Raw genomic sequence first — 16,900 nt, 5'->3', positions numbered from 1 at the left:
ATTTCTCGCAGAGAGGGTTGATTCTCTCCTTCTTCGCACGTGATCGGTTGCTCCGAACCCTCTTCCATTTCGCACAGCAAAATAAGACTATATAGGAGGTAAGACACAGACAATGAACCCTCGAAGAATTATACGCGAGGATGCTAACACCCAAACTCAATTCGTTTCCTTCCCCGATCGCACATCTTTGAACGAGCAGTCGGAGCGTCCCATACAGAACGGAGACGACACTACTTCAATCCGGCTTCCCTTTCACTTAGGTAGATCGAGATAGCTAGAATATCGTCGCCTCCTCCCGCTTTCTTCAAGCTCTTGACCAGCTCTTGTCGAGAAGCTTGAGGTAACACATCCATCAGCCTCGCTAACGCCGCCTCATCTATCCCTTCTTCACCGCTAAGTGGAGTCGAAGAGTTGAGGAGAGGTGAAGGAGAAGTCGAGACGGTAGTGAATGAATTAGGGGAATTGGTGAAACTCGTTGGTGTCGACGCGGGTCCAAGGGAGAAAGAGGTTCGATGTGCATGTGAGGGAACGTTCGTCGTAGACTGTTGTGATTGCTGTTGTGGGAAGCGGGGAGAGTTCGTTGCCGTCGGAGTTCTTGAATCAAACGAGGCTCTCGAATTGAGTTTCGGTCCAACTGTCGCGGAACCAGGCATTCGAGGTCCTCCTATCGGTCTTAGATTCTGAGGTGCTGTTGTCGTAGCCGAGGAGGAACTATATAGAAGAGGCGAAGGATTCGAGATTGGCAATCCGCTGACTCCTCCTCCTCCAGTCGCGGTATTCGAAGCGTGATGTGACGAAGAAGGGGGTTCACGTTTCGATGCTCTCCGTCCGAGGGATCTCGAAAAGAACGACTTACTCGAGCTCCCCGGTTGAGCTGAAACGGCCGGTAATCCCGATCCGAGAGACCTCTGACTCGATATCGAAGTTGTCGAGCTCAGGTTCGAGGTGTAGCTCAGTACGCCCGGGTAAGGAGTGTTCGTCGGTTGAAGGTCGCGAGGTCCGAAGGTCGAAGCAGTGGAAACGATTTCTTTCGCGCGGTACCCATCTCCCCGAGGTGCGAACGTGGCCGTCGAGGCGTCTTGTCGGAAAGATCGGGTCGATCTGAGTGGAGAAGATACAGGCGAGGTCAGAGTAGCTGGTACGGGTTCTTCGTCAGCTCATGAACTACACAGCAGGGGAAGAACAGGTGGAGGAGGCTCACCTCTTCCAACGGCCGAATGAGGTTTCCTCATCGCATCGATCCATTCGTCCAACCGACTCTGCTCCCGATTCAACTCATTGATCTTCTTCGCGTATATTCTCGCCCGTTCTCCCGCCGTCCTAGCTCTCGTGAGTTCTCCAGTCGCTTGAATCGCCATCGGTAGCGGTCGACGTCGGAGAAGAGGTGGTCCAGTTGGCCGTGAAGGTTGACTCGGGAATGGAAGGGTAGAAGATCTAGATGAAGGTTGCGAACGAGATTGAGGCTGAGGCTGGGGCGGAGGTTGAGGTTGAGGCTGAGATCGTATGGAAGATTCCGAAGCGCGACTGATCGGTTTCGGAAGGACTTGCTCGGGTCGTTCGTCTCGAACTGGAGTAGGAGCGATCTTGACAGTATCTTCCTCCTCCTTCTCGAGTCGACTCCGCTCTTTCTCCTTCCCTTGATCCCGACTCGCCTGAAGTTTGATCGTTTCATCCTCGTCCACCCCTCCCCTCCCCGGCTCATCTTGGGACGCGTTCCCCGCTCGCTCCGCCTCTTGCCTACTCCGTTTCAAATCGGCGATGAAAGCCGCAGCTCGAGCTTTCGCATCTCCCTTCGGCGTTGTGCTCCTCGAAGTCGAGTTCCCGGAACCTTCTGGTGTCGTCGCGTTAAGGTAAGCGCCTCCATTCGAATTCGCGTTCACCGAATCTTGACGCAAAGAGTTCATCCCAAAGACGTCGTTCCCACCTCGATCGCTCGCTTTGATCGTCTCTTCCCTGTCGTGCATCTTTCTCTCTCCAATCTCGTTCCCAAACTCGTCTATTCCTCCTCCTGCTTCCGATGTTGGGTCGAGTGAGAATCCCGAAGCCGCATCTCGAGTATGTCTCGACGTTGTCGTCGGCTTGGATCGACTGGAAGATGGAGAGGAAGACGATGCATTCGAACGAGCTTTAGGAGATGACGTCGCTGAGTGAGATTGTGATTGAGAATCCCATTCTGGGTCGTCTGAATCGAGTTTACCGTAGACATCGGCGAAATCAGATGCGGAAAGGGGAGTATTCGGACTAAGAATCCGTCATCATGAAACTCGTCAGCTCAAGCCCGTATGCAGCACACGATAAAGCTCGATGCCCTTACTTTGAGAACCCTGTCGCGGTGATTCCCTTTCCCGCCTGTCCTCCTACGATCGAACTAGGTCTCGAATTATCATCCCCTCCTCCAGCATCCGCTGCGAATTCCCTCGATTCCGACCCTGTACCCGTTCTCCTCAGTCCCAAACCTAGTGTACTCGCCCTCCTTCTCGATTTCTCCGGGACACTAGGAGGTCTCGGTGAACCTTTCGGCGAAGAGAAACTCGATTGATTCGGAGGGTTCGGGGAACTCGACGGACTCTTCTTCGGGGTTGATGTTGAGGTGTTTCCAGTAGGATTGGCGAATGAGACGGAAGAAGCAGAAGGAGTAGGAGAAACAGTTCGTTGCGACGAGGAGCCGGCGGTCGGTACTTTCGGAACGAGACTGATGTTCGATGCGACTCGACGTGGAGGTCGGACGGGACTAGAGACGCTCCGATTCGACGAGGCTCGGGAGGAAGGTCGGTTGTTCGGAGAGAGCGAGAGAGAGGGTGTCGGAGAAGGAGCACGAGAAGAGGAAGGGGTTGTTGTCTCGTTCGTTTGTAGGAGGTGAGTCGATGGTTCTGTTGGAGTCGAGGTAGGATTCACTGAGGTTGACGCTGAGGCGATCGGACCTTTCGGCTCGATGGAGGTAGTCGAAGTTGTCGATTCTGGCCCGTCGAATAGTTCCCGAGTCGGTGAAGGGGCGACTGGACTCGCAGGCTGAACGATCCCTACTGTTGGCATCATCGGCGAGCTCGGGAGACTGTTCCCATTCTCTGACCGAGCATACGCCGCGGCGAAATCGAATTCACTTAACGGTCTCGCCTGTGCTTGTTGTTCCTGTCGACTAATCCCAGACACGTTGTTGTTCTCGGTGGCGAAGAGGGGTGCTCGTGGCGAAGCTACCTCGTCGTCGTATTGCTGAGAGGGGGCGAATTCGGTGGCCCAAGAATTGTCTTCGAGAGAATAAGTCGATGAGGTGGACGAGTGCGAATGGGCTGAACGGGGCCGCAGAGCGGAAGAAGAGGAAGTTTGTGATGTCAGTCGATGTCGACGGGATGAAGAAGCGGGTGAATCGAAACTCGTTTGACCGAAAGGGGTTGAAGAAGGGAACATTTGAGGTGGAGTGTGCAGAGGGCGAGAAGAAGAAGAAGCCGAGGTAGGAGCTGCAGGTCGATCTGTCTGTCCTTTCGGCGTCGTATCTTGGTCGTCTAGCTTGCTGGATCGAGGGGTCGAAGGGGGAAAGTTGGAACTATCGATCGAGGACGAGCGAGACTGCTGTTGCTGACTCTCTGTTCGAGACGGGGTCGCTGAACGTGGCCCATTCCTACTCGGGGACATTCCCCTTCCTTCCTCTCCCAGTAAGAGCTCGACGTCGTGCGTGTAATCGCCCCAAGTCGAGGACGAAGAAGTTCGAGGAATCGCACTGCCGCTAGTTCCTCCTCCTCCTGTTGCAGCTCCAGCTCTCGCCGATTCGGAATTCGTAGATGATCTCCTCGAAGATGAAGACGAAGAAGCTGTTCTAGAGTGTTGGGCGAGGTTGAATGAGGTCGAAGTGAGAGGAAATCGCTCGGACGATAAAGGCGCGGCTTGCGAGTACGGGTACCCACCTATGTCTCGCGAACGTAGCAGTGATTAGCACGCAGCAGGATCGCCTAGATCTCGAGAGGACCCCTCCCCATTCGGATCTCGGATTGACCGGAGAGAGCTGAGGAGGGGGGAGAGACATTAGGGAGACTCACTCGGTTGCGCTGTACTGTGACCCGATCCCTCTCGACTCCGCGTATAGCCTCTCAAAGGGGGAAGAGGAGCGGCCATTCGAGCCAGACGAACTTCGCTGACGGACCCGGACGATTCCTCCAAATTAACCCTCGTTCCTCGCTTGCTTGTTTCTCGGTTCACGTGTTGTCGTGCTCTGAGCCGATTCTGCTATTGTCGAGGTTCGTTTGACGCGAGATCTGCGAGGTGGAGGACAGCCGAAAGATGAGAGAGAGAGAATCGTTCGTCCGTTTGTCTCCAACCATTCACTCGACACGATGACGGCTACTCTCACGAGCTCAGCTACGGTACAGAAAGCTAAGACGGTCTTACGGCGACAGATTACGGCTCGGCTCAAAGCGATTCCTCCCTCAGTTCTTGCGGTTGAATGTTTGTCGACTCTCTCTTCACCCCCTCCTTGCTCGACAATTGACGCCGGATATGCTTTAGAGAACAGCTCAAACGATAATCGATCACCTAATCCAATCCCCCTATTACGTTTCAGCGAAGAATATCAGTTGTTACCTCTCCCTCCCTGTCGGAGAAGTTCAAACGGATCAAATCATTAGACATGCCTTGGCGAACGACAAGAGGGTTTTCGTACCTTACTGTCCGATAGAGGACAAGACGACGATGAAGATGTTGAGATTGAAAGGAGTCGATCATTTCGAGGGATTGAAGGAGAATCGTTGGGGAATCAGGGAATTGGATCCTAAGGAGGTGAGGCAGTTCTCTATCTCGTTATCGATCGCAGCGAGACTGACCACGTGATGTTCTGTCGTAGGTCGATAGCCTCGAAGATGGTATACCTACCTCTCTCTTCTCTCTTTCGCTCAAAAGTAGTGACCCTCCTTCCCTCACTCGACAGCCGAAGATGCTATTTCCGGAGGTCTTGACCTGATACTAGTCCCAGGACTCGCGTTCGACACGAAACGGAGAAGGTTAGGTCACGGGAGAGGCTACTATGATCGATACATCACGAATTGTCTCGATTATCCCGCGAGATTCGAGAAACCTCCTCCTCGAACTGGTACGTCTCGTCTCATTCTCCTATCTCTTCTTCGGTGTGAGAGTTAAGCTGACAGCAGTGCTGGTGGCAGTTGCACTCGCATTGCAAGAACAAATGGTGAAAGAAGGAGAAGAGATTCCGACGAATGAATGGGATCGATTACCGGATATGCTGCTTACGCCGAAAGGGGAGGTGCTGTAGAAGAAGCGGATGTATAGACAGAGCAGGTGATGCGAATATGTGAGCTCGTGAAGTTGTCGGTATGTAAGTTTTCTTCTCCATTCCTCTCTCGTTTCCCCCGATTGACCTAGTTCTCCGGCTCAAGTTTCCTTACATCCTATTGTAGAACTTGAGTCATCTGCAAAGCACAGAACTATCGGCCGGCGCGATCTGACCGAGCTTCTCGAAAGAAACGCGATTAGCCCTAGCTCGCTAGACTCGTGCTATCCCCGTTCGAAGTACCTGCGACATAGCCCTGAGAGATATGAAGAACAGCTGGCGCTAGGCGCTCTGCGCGATGGGCTGATATTGGCGAAGTCCGACTCGCCATCTTTCGCGAGTCGAGATGGCTTTCACTTGATTTATTTCCCCTCTTCTTGCTTCGAGTATTTCTCCGGCCACTTCATCACTCGACACACCTCAAAGCGTGACCACTAGCCCTCGCAGTTCATTGTCAAGGCTCGGGCGACCTTGGGACTGAACAGCGAACTCGATTTCTCTCGACAGGCCTCACCACAAGCTCCATTTCTCTCAATGTTTCCGCTCAGTGACTCGTCAACTACCTCCCGTCGAGGTAACAGTGTTATGGGACGATTCAAGCTACCCCAGATTGGTCGAAAGGTCATGATGTTCGATTTTTGTCGGACCATCGTCCATTTTTCATTAGACGTCGCTCCTACTCGCTATCTTCGTCTAATACAACTTGACCGGAGCGAGCGAGTTGGACTGATCGTTTTGAATTCAATGAATGCCGCTCGGACCTCGCCTCCGATAAACAAATCCGCCCTTTCCTTCCCTCCTCTGCCTCGACACTGCAGTCCTTTCTCAACATGGATCAAGTAACTCCACCGCCTACTCCACCTCAACACGACTCGCTCCCCCTCGCTCCACCATTCACCCCACCAGCTTCTCCTCTTTCTGATGAATCTCCTCCGAGTCTCGATCTCCTTCACACACTCATTCGACCTCGTTGTGATTCGGAGAAGACTCTGTTGGATGAAGATACTACGTCGGACCTAGCGAACGAACAAGGGGAGGGGGAAGAGGAAGGAATTGACGCGAATTCAGGAATCGATGGGGATGCGGTACGAGTTACGGTCGATTTGAGGATCAGGAATGGGAATAGTGACCAGGAGATCAAGGAGAAGATTGAACGTGCGATTAGGCAGTGTTTCAGAGGGGTGGGAGAAACTGAGAACAAAGGCGAAAAGACTCAAGATCCTAGTCAACCAGAGGTGAGTTCTTTGCATCCGACTCTTCTCTTAGATGGCTGAGTGACTCTATGCCGTGCGCGAGAGAGCACTACAGGTCGTTCGACTCGAAGAAGAACTGAAATCGCTTCGTCGCAAACTCGAACGTTCGAAACAATCGATTCGCGACCTTCGATGGAACAACTCTCGACTCCGTAGTCAAGCGAACGAAGCGATCGAGATCTCTTTGCAGGCGGAAGGAGATCTTGAAAAGGTGCTAGAGGCGGTCAAAGTCAAAGGGGAATGCGAGAGAGGAAAAGGAGGAGGGAATTGGGCGGTCGTGTTCGCGCTTCTCGTTTGGATCGTAGTTTCAAAATGTTGCTAGAGTCTTACTAGACTTCTACGAGAGAAAATGCTGTTGCTTGTGAATAGAAAAGAGTTGAATTGAAATCGTTTCGCTCGATCATCTTCTCCCTCTTCTTCCCACTCTTCACGCCTCTCCACCCTCCCTCGGCACTCCGCTTTAATCGATTCGCACGACCCTCTACAGCAAGCGAACCCTCCTCCGAAGCCCATTGAACCCCCCACCTTCGAACTTGACCTTTTTCGTTCTTCCTCTCACTTCACTCACCCCCAAACAAACTCGCCCACCATCACTCGCCGCAAGATCATCATGGGACGACGCCACCAAGATCGACTCGATCGAATTGTAACACGACCTGGCGAGAGCAAGAACCCGCACAGCGAGGCACAGAGGTTAGACAAAAGCCAGTTCGTTTCTTTTCCCCCTCATCAGTGCACACTCCTCTGCCTCTCTCTCTCTCCTCTGTTCTCTTCTAGTCTGTGGAAAATGACGTGTAAGAGCGAGTGAACAGGAAAGCGACGATTGAGAACCTGAGGGAGAGGAGGGAAGCGAGAGAAATTGAAGATTTGAAAGCCGAGGTCGTACTTCTGAACAAACAACTGACTCAAGAGCGGGAAAAGTTGGAGGAACTCAAGAAGGGAGGTAAGGAATCGGATAGGAAAGCGATCGAGAAGGATATCGTCAACCTCGAGAAACAGGTCAGTTCTAGCCGTCGCGATTTCTTCCGTGCTCACGTCTCTCGAACTCTTTCCTACTCCGCGACAGTACAAACGAGCTCAAGAAGATATCGCCACTCTCACCGACTCCCGCGACTCGCTCAAGAAACAAGTCTCTAGCCTTCAGAACGAGATTGAGGGTGATTCTCGACTCGTAGCCCTCCGCGAAGAACTCAAAGTCTCGAAAGAACTCGCGAACAAGCACTCGATCGAACTCAAGGCGATCGAAGAGGAGTCGAGGGTGTACAAGGAGCGCTGTCATGCGTTGGAGGCGGCTCAGAAGGCAACCGAGGGAGAAAAGGAGCAGATCAAAACCACGCATCGAGAGAAGAGACAATTGGAGAAATCGGTAGAGAGATTAGAAAAGGAAAAGAAAGAGCTAGAACGTACTCAGAAGGATTTGGTGGCTTCCCTCGAGGAGAGTAGGAAGAAAATTGTAAGTTCCAATTCGCAAACCGAGATGCTCTGCCCTCAGAGGAAGCATTGACTTTGTTCTCTCCCATCCCACATCATACAGGTGTCTCTTGAAAGTCACATCAAGTCACTCGAGCAGGACAACGCTGATCTCGTCACCGAAAAAGATGAGCTTGCGAAATCAATGTCGAACGCGGCGGAGGCAGCTCAAGCGAAACCTTTCTCTCGACTCTTACCTTCTCTGTTCGGCGCATCCGAGGACTCGTTTACCGTCGAGAAGGAACTCAAGAAAGAAAACAAAGAGTGAGTCTAACATTGTTCTTCAGGAGCAGCATTCAACTTGCGAAAATCATTTCGCTCGCGCTTTGCTCACGACAGAATTCGATCGATCGTCCCCCCTGTCTTTCTCGCGTTGGCAGACTCAAACAGAACCTCGCTTCACTCGAAAAACGCTACCAAGTCCTCAATGAGAAGAAAGGGTTCTCGAACGATTCGAACCAGAGCAATGGTCACGGTAGTCCTACTCTCAGTCGAGTCTCGGTCTTGTGCGTTCCCTCTCGAGACTTCCTACTAGCTCACGGCTGACGCTCTCTTCGGAGCAACAGCGAAAGGTACTCCCAATTACTCGAGAACCTCTCTCTCACGGAAGACGACGTCAATCTCCTCCTCTCTTCCGGCCCATTCTATCCTCCAGTCCGTGAACAATTCCCCGAATCGTCGATCCTCGACCATCTCTGGCTCTTGACCGACCTACACTCTGAATTCGAACAAGAGAAATCAGAATGGGAAACTCAGCGAACCGAACTCGAGAATCAAGTCGAAGAGTTGAAATCGATTGGTTTCAACACGGGAGACGATTCGGGACACAGCGAACACGGCAAGGGTTGGCAAGAGTTCAAAGGTGCGATCGAGGAGTTGGAGGGGAAACATGAGAAGTTGAGTAAGGACCTCGCGACGAAGGAAGCAGAAGCGAAGGAATTCCAGGTCGAGCAGAAGAAGAAAGAAGAAGTGATCGCTCAGCTCGAGGCGAGGATCCAAGCTTACGAAGAAGCTGCGAACAACACCTCGAACGCTGGTAAGCTTTGATCGTTGTCGCGCGGTTGTTCGAAGAGGCGAAGCTGATTCTAACTTTTCTCTCTCTCGCAGGCAACTACCCTCGTTCGCCGGCTCCTTCGGTCCTCGGAGGTACTGCCGTCTCTGCAGCTTCTACTTTCGCTGTCAAGAGTCTCGTCAAAACAATCTCCGATCTCAACGATCAACTCGCTACCTGTCGTGAAGAAAACAGTGAGTCTGTCTCTGTTCTTTCTCTCTCTAGAGCAACGATTGACCCTCTTTTGGAAATGATTCAGCCTCACTCCTTTTGAAGCTCGTCAGTAGTGACTGAGAAGCGAAAGAGAGGTCGAAGTAATAGAAACAAAAAAAGGGAAAGATTCGTTTACTCTCTTCTCTCGGCACCTTTTCGTTCTGTTGTGTACAGTTTCCGCTTTCGCAATCTCGCAAGTTTGGTTTGGATTTGAGATTCTCCTTCGCACGACTAGAGAGGAGAAGCAACGAGAGAAGTACGATTGAAACCTAGAAGAAATAGAAGATACGACAACACGAGAACAAGAGGAGAGGAGAGGAGAACAAGAGAACAAGAGAAACAAGAAAGACACAAGAAGAGTCGCGCGTAGTAGTATAACCGGAGAAGAAGAAGAGGCGATAGTCGTCTTCGACAGGTTGATCAGAACTCGTATTCGATCGACCGAAGTTTGGCGAGCTCGGCGTCGTTCCTCACTTTCGTATAGGTATTTGGACAATCGAGAGAGTCGCAAGCAACAGCTTCGATGATCGGAGTCGAGGAGCACGAGGCACAGATCTTGTGCAGAGCTTGTTGCCGGGATTCGAGTTGAGCTTTGCGGATTTCGAGAGAGAAAGCGACTTCGGCGGGGTTGTTCTGACATTCTCGACAGAGAGCTGCAGTAGCGAGCACGTGGCAGTCAGCATCAGACGACAAGAGGGAAGAAGCAAGAGAGGATAGACTGACGACCGGGAACGGTTTTCGATCTCTTGCATGCGACGCAGTGAGCGCTTTCGAAATGATCTGCGATCGAACCTCCTTTGACGATCTTCTGTGTCTTTGGCATCTCTTCGTACCACTGTGCGACACTGGCTCCAACAAGGTCGAAGATTCGAGAGAGAGGAGGAATCATCATCCTTTTGATGTAATGATTCACGTCGAGTCGGTACGCACTGCTCATCGAGTCGAAGGATCAGCGGCTGACACGAATATAAAAGAAGGGCGAGACTCACGGGTTTGAGAGGAATTCTCCAGGCGAGACTGAACGATCGATTTGTTTCGTCCCTTCTTGAGCCGAAAAGAGAATATACGGGACTCGTTCTCCATACTCGGGCTCGGCCCGATGATCCTTCTCCATCGCTCGAGAAGCTACCATAGCGCCAGGGGGAGGGTCTCGTCCCGTACTGCGCAGGACAACAAGGGGATAGTTAGTCATGCGATAGAAGCGCACGAATCAGAATTGGGACATCAAGCTCACGCGTAGGTTCCTAGGCTGACCTTCTTCGCAATGACGAAGTCTTGAGGTGAGACATCTCCCGCTCGAAGCTTCGTCCATTGCTGCCAACAATACTCTTTGACCTGCGAGAGATCGGAACTTCGGAAAAGGATTCTACGCAACGGGACCAAATATCAGCTTCACACAGTACCAGTTCGAAGGGAGGACTTGCACATACTTCAGGCATTTCTCCTGCATCTTCTGAGTAGCGGGAATACCGTCTCGCCGGACCGTTTCGATTCCTTTCGCGTCAAATTCAGGTTCGAGTTCGCTCAGATGCTCGTATTTGAACCCGACGTAGCGTTTCTTCGCGAGGAGTACACACGGGAGGTATACCTATCGAATGACATTGAAGATTGATCAGGATCACGATCAGGGAACGATACGGACGCTCTGCTCACCTTTTCAAACTTGAGCTTGATCGGTCGAGGATTCTCTGACGTGACTTGATTTGCCATTTCGTTACCGATACGGAACGCGTCTTCTTTGCTCCGACCAGGGAGATAGATGAAGAGAGAATCCGTATCTCCGTAAACGACTTGAGCGTTCCATTCTTTCTTGTTCTTAATGGTCACGATGGCCTAGTGAAGCAAATAGTCTGAGGATGAGCAGCTGAACAAGTTCGAGGAAAGACAGGAGTGGCAGCTTACTCTTTCGAGCGTTTCTCGTCCCGTTTGAACGATTGCGTCGGCGACTTCGACAGCTGGCATGCGTCCCGAGAACGTGGCAGAGGTATAACCATACGTGACATTTGCCAAGAACTTAAGAGCGAGTTGACGAGCGTTGAGTAATTTGGTGAGAGCCTGCGATTAGAGAAACGAGTCAAACGGTTGCGACATCGAGCTCGAGAACAGTCGAGACTCACTCGATCAGACGCGACAGCTTTCATGCTACCTTTCACCATGACACGAGTGTCGAGCAGCTCGCTAAGCATTTTTGAGAGCAAAGATTTGCGAACTTCGGGTTTGACAAACATCATTCCGTTCGGCGAGACTGTCAATCGCTGTTGAGTGAGCGGGATTCTGACGAGCTAAGCGAGGCAGAGAGAGCTCACTATTGATATGATCCTTCATCAGATGTAGAAGCCCAGGAGGTTGATCGAGATTCGTTTGCACTCCGAATTTCGAGGTTCCTTTGAAGGAGTTGACCCGACCGAGGAAAGTCCTAGTACGCTGAGGAGTCAGTGAAATTCGTGCGAGAAGGAGAGAGCTACGACTCACGAGTAGCAGTAGTTGTAGGCGATCATGACGGATGGGTAAAGAGACTGGAAATCGAGGACTAGCAAAGGTCCTTTGTAGAAAGCGGATCTCGGTTCCATAATCAGAGGTTGACATTCAGCTGCATTCTGACGTCCAACCTAGAGTCGCATGAAGACGGTCAGTAATGTGAGAACACCGATGAGCTTCGGGCAACGAACCTGAACTCGATTTGGCGAGAGGAGGAGAAAACTCTCGGGTTTCGCAATCTTGAACATGACCGACTCGACCTTGAATTGACTACCCCGAGTACGAACCGACTTGAAATCGACTCCGAAGACTCGAGCAGATTCACTAAACGAGGAGGGAACGTCAGCTAGCTCACTCTGAAGAATGAGTCGGCTGAGGGGGTTTACCAGTTCTGATCGATAATCTCCGCTGCTTCGAGCATCTCCACGTTCATCTCGACTCGATTCCTCCAGTAACCCAAGACGCGAGCCATCTTCGACGGGTCTCCCGATTTGTACCATTCGGTGAGTTTCGCAAAGGAGAAATGAGGGGTTCTGTTCCAACGAGCGTCGCGACAATTAGCATGAGCTCGAAGCGACTTGAGGAGTCGAGACCTCACCTGAGACGGAGGACATGTAGAGCAATGTGTTCGAACGAGTTCTGCTGAAACTTGTTATCGGCTTTGAGAATTCGCCAAATTGGGAGAACGTGTCTGCCGCTGAAATTGAGGGTACTAGACTGATTGAATCCCCATCGATCCGTATCCTTGTTGCCGAACTTTCCAGTGTCGAAAGATTTCACTCGACCGAGTTCGGGAACGAGATTCCAATCTGTAGATTTCACCGAGTTAGTCTTCCTCGAGATGGGGCGAGAGAGAGTGCACGCACCGAGAGCAAAATCTGAACGTTCCAACAGGTATCCCCACGATCCGTGATGCACTTCAAACCCAGAGAGGCATTCGGGATCGAATTCGAACCGAACTTTTTCGAGGAGGACTTCGACGAGTTGTCGTTCGTCTTCGACTAATTCGAGAACGTAGTCCGTAGGTCCAAGCTTCTTCCTGAGCGATTCATCTCCTACGACAATCGCTCCGACGTGAGTGTTCTCTGAACGTCCGTTCGCGAGCAAGTCCTCGTTGTCAGACTGTAGGCAGTAGAAGACAGCTTCGATCGGATCTTCTTTCGGATCAGGGAGCAGGGTGCCTCGGGTATTGACTGCAGAATAAGAGAGTCTCAGCTTAGCTCGAACAAAGAAGATTGAATGGTACTGACCGTGCAATTCGAGAGCGAGAACTGCCATGTGCTGCTTTTCTCTATGAGAGGGCGCTCCAGCGATCGAAGTGAACTTGTACCCGTCACCCTTTTGCGTCGGGCCCTCGATCTGGATCAAAGTGATGTAGAGGTGAGTCGGAATTACGCAGAGAGTAACAGATCAGAAATCACCTGAGACTTCAAGGGATTGAAACGAGGTTTATTATCCGTAACGAGACCTAAAGATCGTACACTTCATCACTATCTCCATGATGTTGCGATACTAAATAGTGAGAGACGATACCTTCTTGAACAAGCCAGTCTTGCATTAGTTTCTTCGAAGGTGGTCGTTCCGCAAATTCCCACTTTGTCACTCCGGCGATTCGCGAGACTGGGGCGTATTGTTGAGCAAGGACAAGTTCTGGATCCATCCCATGGTTGAGGAAAGGCTTCAGGTACTTGAGTGTACTTCCTTCGATCGAAAACTTCTTCCCTCCAAACTCGCGAGGTCCCGAGGGAACGTCCTTCGGCTTCGAGTAGTAGGGATCTTTGTAGACGACGTCGCTGGAGTTAATCTCTCTGAGGTTTGCGTAGAGTTGTGCTGTCGTCGGAGGTTTGGGTGCGTAGGCAACAGAGTTTCGGGAGAGCGGGAAGCGAGACGCTGGAGGAACGGGGCGATAGTCCATGGTCGAATCAGCTGCGCCGAAGAAGCGGGGTCAGTCTCGCTTCGTCCCCTTCGGAGAACGACAAAGACTCACAATCGGTCGTCGTTTGTGAAACCTGAGCGGGCGCGCCTGAAAGCGACTGCTGAGATTCGCTCGTCGAAGTTGCCGGGTTCGAAACCGTGCTTTGCGAGACGACTGTTGATCCCGAGCTGGTGTCCAGAATTTCGAAATTGACACGTTTCTTCGGAGGTGGTAGAGTCTCGACCGAGCTCTTCGCGTCGTGGGAGCTTTCCTCGACCTCTTCCTCCTCCTCCGCTTCCGTCTCGCTATCGATTGTCGAAAGTACCGGGGCTTGCTGATCGGCCGAGGAACGAGGAGAGGGAGAAGGACAGGGAGACTGGACGACGGTCGGAGTAGGTTGATACTCGTCGAATGCGTCGAGAGGTAGATCGGCCATTTCGGCGAGCAGCTCAGAAGGAGTAAGCTGAATGCGCGATCTAGCAGGAGGGGCTGATTTGCCCTGCACGAAGCGAGGACGGGGAACGACTGCGGCAGATTCGACTCGAGGTGAAACTCTTGAGATTGGCGAGGGTTTCGTAGGAGATTCTTCTTCTATTCGGTCGTCGCCGAAAAGGGGTTCTTCCTCCTCCAACTCCTCGTCCGCTTCGTCATTCGCGAGTCGTCGAGGAGCGATGGGAGAATCACGCTGAGCAAATCGCACACCGACGGCCTTTTTCGAACTCGAAAGCGGGTTCGCTCGGAAGCGACGAGTGGGAGTGACGGTAGAGGGAGAGAAAATTTGCGCGGGTTTCGAAGGTGTGCGAGTCGTTGTTGGAGATAGTGACTTGCGTTTCCGAGGTGTCGAGTCAGGAGCAGAGGTGAGGGGGGTTCTGCAAATACACGAAGCGAAGTTCAGAGTCAGCGACTTGTAGCTCGAAGAACAGCTTATCGTACCGTGAGGCTGCAAGGAAGAAGGACGTACTGAGCAGGAACTGGAGTTTCTCGAGCTAGTCGTTTCGAGGGACGAGGATCGTCTTCAGCCTCGGTCGAGCTGATCCCGAGACGACTCCTTTTCGTAGGCGACGAAGACGGAGAGCGGACCGAGGAAGGTTTGAGGGGAGAGGAAGGTCTCAGAGGAGAAGAAGCGAGCGTCCTCGAAGAAGCGGGAGAGAGTAGTGCTTCCGAAGCCGCCCTTTCACTCGCCGTGTCGGCATCCCTCAACCTCCAAAACTCCATCTGAGCCTCATCATCATCCGAGGGTTCCTTGTCCCATTCGCCTTCCTCGACGGATCCTTCGCGACCTCGTTGCTCGGCTCGATCCGCTCGCTTACGATCCCTCCGAATGATCGCTTCAGCTTGAGTAGCTGGAGGTCGCTGGGACGGTAGACCGTCGTTGTGCGTTGTTCTCTCGTCGTCAAGGTCCTCCTCCACCTCGTCTGGATCTCGGTCGGCGTCTGAACCGTCGTCTAACACGTTGTTCTTTGCCTTTTCGACCCGTTCTTGAGCGACTCGCCTTGATTCTTCAGCTTGGGTAGCGAGGAGTCGTCCCATATCGACGTGAATCTCTTTCTCCCATTCCTTTTCCTCCGCTCGACTCGCCGTCCCGATCCCTTTCACCGCCCAAGCACCGAATTCGTAAGTTTCCCTCTCATCCTGCTCGAATCGACTGATATAGATCGCGTCGACCTGCTCGAAAGTCGTCTTGATTCGATCCATCCAATGAGTTCTCCTCCCTTCCTTCTTCTCCTTCTCCTCGACATAAGTTTCGAAATCTGGTGAACCTTTCCCTCTCGGTCCCATCTTTTCTCGATAAGCCTTCAAATCCTCTGCCGCCTTGTCCTCGACCTTCGCTTGTAGCTGCTCCCCTGTTCTCCAGATCGAATCTTTCGGATCGCGAGAATCAAACTCCCTCGGAGCATCGTCTCGTAAATCGTAAGGACCCGATTCACCTCTCGCCGTCCTCCTCCTCCTTTCATCGTCCCACAACTCTTTGACACTCCTCACTAATTTCCCTTTCTCGACGAGTTCCGGATGTAATTTTTCGACGAAATCGTGATGGATTTTCCGAGCTGGGTTGCTGCCTCGATTGAGAATTGCCGACGAGGGGAGATCGAGTTCGAGAGCCGAGTAGGATACCTTGTTCGGTCCTCCGGGAGGATGAAAGCGGGAAGGAGGAACGGTAAGGTCGACGTAGATTCGGTGAGCGTAAGGACCTTGACAAGTCGGAGGAGGAGTGAAAAGTGCTTCGCTCGCACTTGGTGGTTCGTATTCTGGATACATTGATGTCAGCATAACTCGTCTCTCGAGTGAGAATGCGATTCGTAAGCGTACCAGGAACTCCTTCCCTGAAAAGACATTCTCCAACTTCGACCCAACCGCACCCGTACAAGTTTGAATCCAACATGAACTGAAGTAAGAACGGGATGTGATCCTCGAAGACGTCGAATTCTGTTCCGAGTACCGCTCCACTCCTCAAACACTGCGAGAGACGAGACTTGTGTGTCGGATGAACCATGTAGATTTTCAAGAACGGTCGATACCCGACGTGGTAGCCGTAAAACGGAACCCCTTTGCATAGAACGATGAAGGCTACGTATTGAGGACTTTGACCTTGCTTGTGTTTCGTCGGAAGCGAGAGTGCCATCGCAGAGTTGAGCGAAGCTCCGAATTTGCGAATATAGTCATTCACTGCGAGAACGGGTCATTAGCTCGGTTTCCTGCTCAAACAGGCTAGTTGTAGCAGGGTACTCACCGCTATCTGGATCTAACTTGCCCTTGTACTCGACATAAACGTAAGGAAACACTCCGTGAACATGAGCGCAAACCCTCTGTCCTTTGTCCGTCGCTCCAAAGATCCTGATCACTGGCACTTGTCTCAGTAGTTCTTTACTGTACGGTGAGCGGCGATTGTCGTAGGGCGAAGTCTCGTAAGTCGGAACAGAGTCGATCACGGACAGTCGAAATCGGATGAATGAATCGGGATGGGGTTCGGTTGCGGCAGAGAGATCTCCCAAAGGAGCTCTCGTAGTCCCCGAGGACATCTCTGCATAAGTGAGAGATCGAGTTTGAACGTCGAAAAGGTAAGAAAGCAAGATTAACCTCGCGAGTTCCATTTCCAGCGAGAGTGATCATGATGTTCAATATGAAAATGATATTATGCAGTGATACGACAAGAAGGGGGGTATCTAGATATGGTATGGTGACGAAGAGAACGATGCGAAGAAACAGCCCCGATAGAATAACCGAAATCGAAAACCAAAGGAATT

The 16,900-nt window shown here is 51.8% G+C and overlaps 4 protein-coding genes across 4 annotated transcripts; 2 read left to right on the top strand and 2 right to left on the bottom strand.

Annotated features, from left to right (window-relative positions):
• Nucleotides 1-230: 230 nt before the first annotated feature.
• JCM6883_005182 (uncharacterized protein) lies at nucleotides 231-3,971 on the bottom strand (the record flags this gene model as incomplete). The annotated part of the gene is made up of 4 exons (XM_076630304.1): nucleotides 231-1,135; nucleotides 1,202-2,241; nucleotides 2,315-3,899; nucleotides 3,962-3,971. 4 exons carry the CDS (start codon nucleotides 3,969-3,971, stop codon nucleotides 231-233), a joined length of 3,540 nt encoding a protein of 1,179 aa, XP_076489696.1.
• Nucleotides 3,972-4,325: 354 nt separating this feature from the next.
• Nucleotides 4,326-5,257, top strand: FAU1 (5-formyltetrahydrofolate cyclo-ligase; the record flags this gene model as incomplete). Its single annotated transcript, XM_076630303.1, has 5 exons — nucleotides 4,326-4,430; nucleotides 4,498-4,767; nucleotides 4,832-4,850; nucleotides 4,916-5,077; nucleotides 5,148-5,257. 5 exons carry the CDS (start codon nucleotides 4,326-4,328, stop codon nucleotides 5,255-5,257), a joined length of 666 nt encoding a protein of 221 aa, XP_076489695.1.
• An 848-nt stretch (nucleotides 5,258-6,105) lies between these two features.
• On the top strand, nucleotides 6,106-9,343 carry JCM6883_005180 (uncharacterized protein; the record flags this gene model as incomplete). The annotated part of the gene is made up of 9 exons (XM_076630302.1): nucleotides 6,106-6,510; nucleotides 6,584-6,807; nucleotides 7,341-7,527; nucleotides 7,595-7,981; nucleotides 8,063-8,262; nucleotides 8,379-8,504; nucleotides 8,565-9,034; nucleotides 9,106-9,243; nucleotides 9,309-9,343. 9 exons carry the CDS (start codon nucleotides 6,106-6,108, stop codon nucleotides 9,341-9,343), a joined length of 2,172 nt encoding a protein of 723 aa, XP_076489694.1.
• Nucleotides 9,344-9,682: 339 nt separating this feature from the next.
• On the bottom strand, nucleotides 9,683-16,675 carry REV3 (DNA-directed DNA polymerase; the record flags this gene model as incomplete). The annotated part of the gene is made up of 21 exons (XM_076630301.1): nucleotides 9,683-9,915; nucleotides 9,986-10,191; nucleotides 10,252-10,422; nucleotides 10,497-10,628; nucleotides 10,693-10,850; nucleotides 10,916-11,095; nucleotides 11,165-11,317; nucleotides 11,380-11,507; nucleotides 11,569-11,678; nucleotides 11,735-11,871; nucleotides 11,932-12,064; nucleotides 12,127-12,273; nucleotides 12,339-12,549; nucleotides 12,607-12,933; nucleotides 12,991-13,099; nucleotides 13,162-13,208; nucleotides 13,274-13,666; nucleotides 13,728-14,524; nucleotides 14,617-15,904; nucleotides 15,966-16,322; nucleotides 16,387-16,675. 21 exons carry the CDS (start codon nucleotides 16,673-16,675, stop codon nucleotides 9,683-9,685), a joined length of 5,706 nt encoding a protein of 1,901 aa, XP_076489693.1.
• Between the last annotated feature and the right edge of the window lie 225 nt (nucleotides 16,676-16,900).

Source organism: Sporobolomyces salmoneus (genome assembly GCF_050403485.1).
Source record: "Sporobolomyces salmoneus JCM6883 DNA, S_salmoneus_JCM6883_v1_ctg9, whole genome shotgun sequence".
NCBI lineage: Eukaryota > Fungi > Basidiomycota > Microbotryomycetes > Sporidiobolales > Sporidiobolaceae > Sporobolomyces > Sporobolomyces salmoneus.
Note: the sequence above shows the minus strand (reverse complement) of the source record. Positions and strands in the feature narration are given on the sequence as shown.